The sequence below is a fragment of the Oncorhynchus nerka genome, linkage group LG8 (assembly GCF_034236695.1).
Source record: "Oncorhynchus nerka isolate Pitt River linkage group LG8, Oner_Uvic_2.0, whole genome shotgun sequence".
Classification (NCBI taxonomy): Eukaryota; Metazoa; Chordata; class Actinopteri; order Salmoniformes; family Salmonidae; genus Oncorhynchus; species Oncorhynchus nerka.
In genome coordinates, this window is record NC_088403.1 from 8,790,866 (window position 1) to 8,801,002 (window position 10,137).

General features: G+C 46.6%; 1 protein-coding gene across 1 annotated transcript in view; it reads left to right on the forward strand.

The window, feature by feature from the left end:
* cacna1c (calcium channel, voltage-dependent, L type, alpha 1C subunit) overlaps positions 1-9,714 on the forward strand; it is a 121,140-nt gene extending 111,426 nt beyond the window's left edge. Inside the window, exons 32-38 of the mRNA XM_065021294.1 lie at positions 481-866; positions 1,066-1,092; positions 1,890-2,021; positions 2,597-2,715; positions 6,083-6,180; positions 7,505-7,876; positions 8,270-9,714. Coding sequence (XP_064877366.1) covers positions 481-866; positions 1,066-1,092; positions 1,890-2,021; positions 2,597-2,715; positions 6,083-6,180; positions 7,505-7,876; positions 8,270-8,716 — 1,581 coding nt within the window. The 3' untranslated portion in view covers positions 8,717-9,714. The remainder of the gene's footprint in view (positions 1-480; positions 867-1,065; positions 1,093-1,889; positions 2,022-2,596; positions 2,716-6,082; positions 6,181-7,504; positions 7,877-8,269) is intronic.
* The last annotated feature ends 423 nt before the right edge of the window (positions 9,715-10,137 follow it).

The following is a 10,137-nucleotide window of genomic DNA, read 5'->3' on the forward strand; positions in this document are numbered from 1 at the left end:
CCTCTCTCTCTGCCTCCTCTCTCTCCTCCCCCTCTCTCTCCTCTCCTCTCTCCCTCCCTCTCTCTCCTCTCCCTCTCTCTCCTCCTCCCCTCTCTCCTCTCCCTCGCTCTCTGCCTCCTCTCTCTCCTCTCCCTCTCTCCTAGAACCTCTCTTTCTGCCTCCTCTCTCTCCTCCCCCTCTCGCTACTCTCCCTCTCTCCTCTCCCTCTCTCTCCTCCTCCTCTCCCTCTCTTTCTGCCTCTCTCTCTCTCCTCTCCCTCTCTCTCCTCCCCTTCTCTCTCCTCTCCCTCTCTTTCTGCCTCCTCTCTCTCCTCTCTCTCCTCTCCCTCTCTCTCCTCTCCCTCTCTCTCCTCCCCCTCTCTCTCCTCTCCCTCTCTCTCCTCTCCCTCTCTCTCTGCCTCCTCTCTCTCCTCCCCCTCTCTCTCCTCTCCCTCTCTCTCTGCCTCCTCTCTCCTCCCCCTCTCGCTCGCTCCTCCTACAGCGAGCGGGTGGGTTGTTCGGCAACCACGTCAGCTACTACAACGACGGGCGCGACAGCGGACGCAACACCTTCCCACAATCCTTCACCACGCAGCGCCCGCTCCACATCAGCCAGACGGGCAGCCCCGGCGAGGGCGATTCCCCGTCCCACGAGAAGTTGATGGACTCTACCACCTTCACCCCGAGCTCCTACTCTTCCTCGGGCTCCAACGCTAACATCAACAATGCCAACAACACGGCGGTCCCCGGTGTGGTAGTGGGGGTTGGTGGTCCAGGGGGGGTCAGCCGTTTCCCGAGCCCCAGCATCAGTACAGTGGACGGGCAGAGCGGACCCCCGCTAACCCCGATACTACTGCCGAGGTCTACATGGTGCTTCCCTCCCAAGAGGTGGGTGTCTCTCTGGTTTCTCTGGGTTCTGTAGAGTACGTTGGTGTTATTCTCTAGTCTGTCTTTTATCAGTGACCTCTCGTGGCCAACTTTTAGATCTGTTGCTAATTCAGATTGGTTGTCAACGGTAACTTCTCTTGTCTGTCTGTCTCTCTCTCTCTCCTCTCTTCCTCTCCACACTGACTGACGCTGAGCACAGGATGGGTTTCTATGACTCCCTCATGCGGTATGTTGCTCTCTCAGGAGGAGAGGGAGAGTTGTAAATGCCCAGGAGGCATCAGTATGGAAGGGTTCTGCCAACCCTGTTGTCCATACAGTCCCTGGTTGGATCCTTGCTGCACTGAGCTAAACATACTTAGGGACAGACAAGTGTCTGGACTTCAGTCAATATTTAACCTGTTTTTACTCTCCTGGTGAGATCTTGGTATATTTCTACCAGAGGAGGAAGAGGAGATGTATATGGGACAGAACAGGATGTGGATATGCATCACCTACAGTGTTTTTAGCTCATGTAGCTCTGGTTGGATCCACCCTGACAGGAGTGACATCACAGGAGGTTGGTGGCATCTTAATTGGGGAGGACATGGCTCATGTTAATGACTGGAGCGGAACAGGTGGGATGCTATGAAATACGTCCAACACATGGTTTCCAGGTGGCCAATCCATTCGCTCCGCTCCGGATATTATTATGAGCCGTCCTCCTCTCAGCAGCCTCCTGTGGGTGACATGTGATTGGCTTACTTCCTCCTCAACACAGCCTAGTGATTCAACCTGGTTGGATCCTCCTGAAGCTTTTCATTCAGCTCTGTAGAGTATAATACAGCACGCGGCTGGACCACTGTCACTATCTCTCTCCCGTGTTTTGGTTCTCTATTCATTCTGCTTCTCGCCGCCATCTTGCTTCTAACCACCGTGCTTCCTCCCCTCCCTCCTGCTGCTGCTGGGGAGAATCCTCCTGTCCTTCTATTGCTTCTTGTGAGCTGGTTAGTGAGAGGTGTTATGTTGTTTTTTAATCCTCTGCAGCTCGGACTCCACTGACAGCCGTCTGCCGTTCATCAGGCGAGAGGAGGCGTCGACGGACGAGACGTACGATGAGAGTTACGCGGACGAGAGAGAATACCGCCGAAGCGACCAGAACATTCTCACCTCAGACATGTACTGCTTCTCTCCACCTCTCTCTCTCTTCTATCCTCCCCTCTCTTCTTCTCTGCTTCTCTCCACCTCTCTCTCTCTTCTCTCCTCCCCTCTCTTCTTCTCTGCTTCTCTCCACCTCTCTCTCTTCTATCCTCCCCTCTCTTCTTCTCTGCTTCTCTCCACCTCTCTCTCTCTTCTCTCCTCCCCTCTCTTCTTCTCTGCTTCTCTCCACCTCTCTCTCTCTTCTCTCCTCCCCTCTCTTCTTCTCTGCTTCTCTCCACCTCTCTCTCTTCTATCCTCCCCTCTCTTCTTATCTGCTTCTCTCCACCTCTCTCTCTCTTCTATCCTCCCCTCTTCTTTTCTGCTTCTCTCCACCTCTCTCTCTCTCTCTCTCTGTCTCTCTCTTTCACCATGAAAAGATATTCCTTTCATGGTCTCTGTATGCCCCACGTGTGTGTGTGTGTGTGTGTGTGTGTGTGTGTGTGTGTGTGTGTGTGTGTGTGTGTGTGTGTGTGTGTGTGTGTGTGTGTGTGTGTGTGTGTGTGTGTGTGTGTGTGTGTGTGTGTGTGTGACCTTGCGTCTGTGTGTGTTTTCAGGCTGGTATATCAGGATGAGGAGAACAAGCAGCTGACTCCTATGGAGGAAGGAGAGGATGGGGGAGACAGGAGACCCTGGCACTCTCCCAGACGAGCCTTCCTCTGTCCCACAGCTCTGGGTAAGACCTGCCTGTCTAGACCTCACTTCAACCCCCACTAACCTCCGACTCCTCACCCAAACCAAACACCCCTATCTCATACCTAATCCCCAGAGTTAGACCTGCCTGTCTAGACCTCACTTCAACCCCCACTAACCTCCGACTCCTCACCCAAACCAAACACCCCTATCTCATACCTAATCCCCAGAGTTAGACCTGTCTGTCTAGACCTCACTTAAACCCCCACTAACCTCCGACTCCTCACCCAAACCAAACATCCCTATCTCATACCTAATCCCTATATTTAGACCTGTCTGTCTAGACCTCACTTAAACCCCCACTAACCTCCGACTCCTCACCCAAACCAAACACCCCTATCTCATACCTAATCCCCAGAGTTAGACCTGTCTGTCTAGACCTCACTTAAACCCCCACTAACCTCCGACTCCTCACCCAAACCAAACACCCCTATCTCATACCTAATCCCTATATTTAGACCTGTCTGTCTAGATCTCACTTAAACCCCCACTAACCTCCGACTCCTCACCCAAACCAAACACCCCTATCTCATACCTAATCCCCAGAGTTAGACCTGCCTGTCTAGACCTCACTTCAACCCCCACTAACCTCCGACTCCTCACCCAAACCAAACACCCCTATCTCATACCTAATCCCATAGTTAGACCTGTCTGTCTAGACCTCACTTAAACCCCCACTAACCTCCGACTCCTCACCCAAACCAAACACCCCTATCTCATACCTAATCCCCAGAGTTAGACCTGTCTGTCTAGACCTCACTTAAACCCCCACTAACCTCCGACTCCTCACCCAAACCAAACACCCCTATCTCATACCTAATCCCTATATTTAGACCTGTCTGTCTAGATCTCACTTAAACCCCCACTAACCTCCGACTCCTCACCCAAACCAAACACCCCTATCTCATACCTAATCCCCAGAGTTAGACCTGTCTGTCTAGAACTCACTTAAACCCCCACTAACCTCCGACTCCTCACCCAAACCAAACACCCCTATCTCATACCTAATCCCCATAGTTAGACCTGTCTGTCTAAAGCACTGGGTAAAATTTGAATACCAACACCGACAGCCCTTAAACCCCCACTAACCTCCAAATATTCACACAGACAAAATACCCCTTACCCCTACTCTACTTAACTCCCCACTCAATTGGTGAATCCCTCTAGTTAATTGTTAACTGGTTAATCCCTCTAGTTAATTGTAATTGGTTAATCCCTCTAGTTAATTGTAATTAGTTCATCCCTCTAGTCAATTGTTAATTGGTTAATCCCTCTAGTTAATTGTTAATTGGTTAATCCCTCTAGTTAATTGTTAATTGGTGAATCCCTCTAGTTAATTGTTAATTGGTGAATCCCTCTAGTTAATTGTTAATTGGTTAATCCCTCTAGTTAATTGTTAATTGGTGAATCCCTCTAGTTAATTGTTAATTGGTGAATCCCTCTAGTTAATTGTTAATTGGTTAATCCCTCTAGTTAATTGTAATTGGTTAATCCCTCTAGTTAATTGTAATTAGTTCATCCCTCTAGTCAATTGTTAATTGGTTAATCCCTCTAGTTAATTGTTAATTGGTTAATCCCTCTAGTTAATTGTTAATTGGTGAATCCCTCTAGTTAATTGTTAATTGGTGAATCCCTCTAGTTAATTGGTGAATCCCTCTAGTTAATTGTTAATTGGTGAATTCCTCTAGTTAATTGTTAATTGGTGAATTCCTCTAGTTAATTGTTAATTGGTGAATCCCTCTAGTTAATTGGTGAATCCCTCTAGTTAATTGTTAATTGGTGAATCCCTCTAGTTAATTGTTAATTGGTGAATCCCTCTAGTTAATTGGTGAATCCCTCTAGTTAATTGTTAATTGGTTAATCCCTCTAGTTAATTGTTAATTGGTGAATCCCTCTAGTTAATTGTTAATTGGTGAATTCCTCTAGTTAATTGTTAATTGGTGAGTCCCTCTAGTTAATTGTTAATTGGTGAGTCCCTCTAGTTAATTGTTAATTGGTGAGTCCGTCTGGTTACTTGTTAATTGGTGAGTCCCTCTAGTTAATTGTTAATTGGTGAATTCCTCTAGTTAATTGTTAATTGGTTAATCCCTCTAGTTAATTGTTAATTGGTGAGTCCCTCTAGTTAATTGTTAATTGGTGAATTCCTCTAGTTAATTGTTAATTGGTGAGTCCGTCTGGTTAATTGTTAATTGGTGAATCCCTCTAGTTAATTGTTAATTGGTGAATTCCTCTAGTTAATTGTTAATTGGTGAGTCCGTCTGGTTACTTGTTAATTGGTGAGTCCCTCTAGTTAATTGTTAATTGGTGAGTCCCTCTAGTTAATTGTTAATTGGTGAGTCCCTCTAGTTAATTGTTAATTGGTGAATTCCTCTAGTTAATTGTTAATTGGTGAATTCCTCTAGTTAATTGTTAATTGGTGAGTCCGTCTGGTTACTTGTTAATTGGTGAGTCCCTCTAGTTAATTGTTAATTGGTGAATCCCTCTAGTTAATTGTTAATTGGTGAATTCCTCTAGTTAATTTTTAATTGGTGAATTCCTCTAGTTAATTGTTAATTGGTGAGTCCCTCTAGTTAATTGTTAATTGGTGAGTCCCTCTAGTTAATTGTTAATTGGTGAATCCCTCTAGTTAATTGTTAATTGGTGAGTCCCTCTAGTTAATTGTTAATTGGTGAGTCCGTCTGGTTACTTGTTAATTGGTGAATCCCTCTAGTTAATTGTTAATTGGTGAATCCCTCTAGTTAATTGTTAATTGGTGAATCCCTCTAGTTAATTGTTAATTGGTGAATCCCTCTAGTTAATTGTTAATTGGTGAATCCCTCTAGTTAATTGTTAATTGGTGAATTCCTCTAGTTAATTGTTAATTGGTGAATTCCTCTAGTTAATTGTTAATTGGTGAGTCCCTCTAGTTAATTGTTAATTGGTGAGTCCGTCTAGTTAATTGCTAATTGGTGAGTCCCTCTAGTTAATTGTTAATTGGTGAATCCCTCTAGTTAATTGTTAATTGGTGAATTCCTCTAGTTAATTGTTAATTGGTGAGTCCCTCTAGTTAATTGTTAATTGGTGAGTCCGTCTAGTTAATTGCTAATTGGTGAATCCCTCTAGTTAATTGTTAATTGGTGAATTCCTCTAGTTAATTGTTAATTGGTGAATTCCTCTAGTTAATTGTTAATTGGTGAATTCCTCTAGTTAATTGTTCATTGGTGAATCCCTCTAGTTAATTGTTAATTGGTGAGTCCCTCTAGTTAATTGTTAATTGGTGAATCCGTCTGGTTACTTGTTAAATGGTTAACTGTTCTGGATAATAGATATTCTATGTGCAGCCTCTCAGTCCTTCACTCCCCTTGGTTCAGGTCGGCGGTCGTCCTTCCATCTGGAGTGTCTGAGGAGACAGACGAGAGCAGATGTCTCCCAGAAGACAGTACTACCGCTGCACCTGGTACACCATCAGGTGAGTAGGGATGGTTTTACACACCTGATCATTCTACAGCTAGATCAGTTTTACACACCTGATCATTCTACAGCTAGATCAGTTTTACACACCTGATCATTCTATACCTAGATCAGTTTTACACACCTGATCATTCTACAGCTAGATCAGTTTTACACACCTGATCATTCTACAGCTAGATCAGTTTTACACACCTGATCATTCTATACCTAGATCAGTTTTACACACCTGATCATTCTATACCTAGATCAGTTTTACACACCTGATCATTCTACAGCTAGATCAGTTTTACACACCTGATCATTCTACAGCTAGATCAGTTTTACACACCTGATCATTCTACAGCTAGATCAGTTTTACACACCTGATCATTCTATACCTAGATCAGTTTTACACACCTGATCATTCTACAGCTAGATCAGTTTTACACACCTGATCATTCTACAGCTAGATCAGTTTTACACACCTGATCATTCTATACCTAGATCAGTTTTACACACCTGATCATTCTACAGCTAGATCAGTTTTACACACCTGATCATTCTACAGCTAGATCAGTTTTACACACCTGATCATTCTACAGCTAGATCAGTTTTACACACCTGATCATTCTACAGCTAGATCAGTTTTACACACATGATCATTCTACAGCTAGATCAGTTTTACACACCTGATCATTCTATACCTAGATCAGTTTTACACACCTGATCATTCTACAGCTAGATCAGTTTTACACACCTGATCATTCTATACCTAGATCAGTTTTACACACCTGATCATTCTACAGCTAGATCAGTTTTACACACCTGATCATTCTATACCTAGATCAGTTTTACACACCTGATCATTCTACAGCTAGATCAGTTTTCACACCTGATCATTCTATACCTATATAAAATGTACACACCTGATCATTCTATACCTATCTATAATGTACACACCTGATCATTCTATACCTATATAAAATGTACACACCTGATCATTCTACAGCTAGATCAATTTTACACATCTGCACCCACTATACAGTATATCATGATTTTATGCCTAATTATCTCTTCTTTATCCCTTTATTCATGACACACACACACACACACACACACACACACACACACTCACACTCACACCACACCACACCACACACACACACACACACACACACACACACACACACACACACACACACACACACACACACACACACACACACACACACACACACTAATGGATCATACACACAATCACCAATGGAACACACACACTCACGTTTATTTTTCATATGCGCATTTCTAAACATAACTCCTTCCCCCACCACCCACCCTCCCAGGCACTAGCAGTAGCAGGTCTGAGCCCCCTGCTTCGACGGAGCCACTCCCCGACCCTCTTCACACAGCTCTGCTCTACGTCTCCTACCAGTCCCACAGGCCGGGGTAGCCAGGCCTCCTACCAGCGTGTGCCCACCCTTCGTCTCCAGGGCACGGGCCCTGGCACCGGCTCCTACGAGCTCAACTCCAGCCTGCCCTCGGTCAACTGTGGGCCTTGGTACAGCGACAGCAACGGGAACAGTCCCGGTATCAGCCCTAGGGTGGGTACGGCTAACCAGCGGCCGCCGCGGCCCGTCTCCCTCACTGTGCCTAGCACAGTGCACAAGGACGCTACATCGTTGTCCCACGGTAGCGCCGGCAGTCTGGTGGAAGCTGTGAGTGAATGCTCTCCATCTCTCTCTCTCTCTCTCTCTCTCTCTCTCTCTCTCTCTCTCTCTCTCTCTCTCTCTCTCTCTCTCTCTCTCTCTCTCTCTCTCTCTCTCTCTCTGTCTCTCTCTCTCTCTCTCTCTCTGTCTCTCTCTGTCTCTCTCTCTCTCTCTCTCTCTCTCTCCCCCTCCCCTCTTTATTTCTCTTCTCTCTCTCTCTCTCTCTCTCTCTCTCTCTCAACATGATATATTCTCCTCATATCTGAGTTTTCTCTGGGCAGAAAAACAACCCAGAGATCAAGTTAGTAGAAGTTCATACCTCACACAGCATCTCTCCTTACATCTCTTCTAGATCTTCAACTCAAAGTCAATATCCTCATTTAATTCTCTCTCTCTATACAGGTGTTGATATCAGAGGGTCTGGGCCATTTCGCTCAGGACCCGTCCTTCATCGAGGTGACCAAGCAGGAGCTGGCGGACGCGTGCGACATGACCATCGAGGAGATGGAGAACGCAGCCGACAACATCCTCAACGGCAACAGCCAGCCCAGTCCCAACGGCAACCTTTTACCCTACATGCACTGCAACATGGACCATGCTGCTTCCCAGGAGCCAGGCCTCAGCGATGGGCCTGGGGCCGGTCGGGGGGCCACGGCCCCTGGGGAGATTGAGGAGCTACTAGGGGCCACTCACCTAGGGCAGCACGGGGATCCGGAGGATGAGGAGGGGTTGGAGGTGGTGGGAGGGGAGGAAGAGCACACCGGGGGTGTGGAGGTGGTGGTTGAGGTTGGGCAGAGGAACAGCGGCCTGTTGGAGGATGAGGACATGGAGTGTGTGACCAGTTTGTAGGGTTGGACCCTCACACACACAGCAGCAACAGTGAACCTCTGGACCCCCTCTATCTCTCTCTCTCTGTCTGGACCCCCCTCTATCTCTCTCTCTCGGTCTGGACCCCCTCTATCTCTCTCTCTCGGTCTGGACCCCCTCTATCTCTCTCTGTCTGCTGGATGAGACCTGGCGTCGGCGGTCCACAGACCATTACTTCTAAACATACGTATTTCCTTTTATGGAAGACATTTTATTTGATGGGATTGAGATGGGTTTTCGTGTGTGTGTGTGTGTGTGTGTGTGTGTGTGTGTGTGTGTGTGTGTGTGTGTGTGTGTGTGTGTGTGTGTGTGTGTGTGTGTGTGTGTGTGTGTGTGTGTGTGTGTGTATGTGTGTGTGTGTGTTTAGGTGTGTCTCTGGGTGTTTCAAAAGTGCCTCACAGTTATCACGTCCTTGAACGAATGGAGGAGAATAGAGGAGGAGTAGGGGAGTCAATATGAAAAGGACAACAGTCAGGAGAATAGAGGAGGAGTAGGGGAGGAGTAGGGAAGGAGTAGGGGAGCCTATATGAAAAGGACAACAGTCAGGAGAATAGAGGAGGAGTAGGGGAGCCAATATGAAAAGGACAACAGTCAGGAGAATAGAGGAGGAGTAGGGGAGGAGTAGGGGAGGAGTAGGGGAGCCTATATGAAAAGGACAACAGTCAGGAGAATAGAGGAAGAGTAGGGGAGGAGTAGGGGAGGAGTAGGGGAGGAGTAGGGGAGCCTATATGAAAAGGACAACAGTCAGGAGAATAGAGGAGGAGTAGGGGAGGAGTAGGGGAGTCAATATGAAAAGGACAGCAGTCAGGAGAATAGAGGAGGAGTAGGGGAGGAGTAGGGGAGTCAATATGAAAAGGACAACAGTCAGGAGAATAGAGGAGGAGTAGGGGAGGAGTAGGGGAGCCAATATGAAAAGGACAACAGTCAGGAGAATAGAGGAGGAGTAGGGGGAGGAGGTAGGGGAGGAGTAGGGGAGCCTATATGAAAAGGACAACAGTCAGGAGAATAGAGGAGGAGTAGGGGAGGAGTAGGGGAGCCTAAATGAAAAGGACAACAGTCAGAGAATAGAATAGTAGGGGAGGGAGGAGCCTCAAAATGAAAAGGACAACAGTCAGGAGAATAGAGGAGGAGTAGGGGAGGAGTAGGGGAGTCAATATGAAAAGGACAACAGTCAGGAGAATAGAGGAGGAAGAGGAACTGTATGTTTGTTTCCATGTGTTGTTTCTGTCTTCCCTTCCCTTCGTTCTTCGAGTGCGTCATTTTCGTCGCTGTGGCCACCAGGCAGATGCATTCTGGAATAATAAATGACCTCTGCCCCAGCTGAGTTAAGAGGTTAGAGGTCGTGCTGTTGAAGTTCAAAGGTCTTCTTCCTATTCCTCCTCACGCTGCATTGCCCTTCAGAG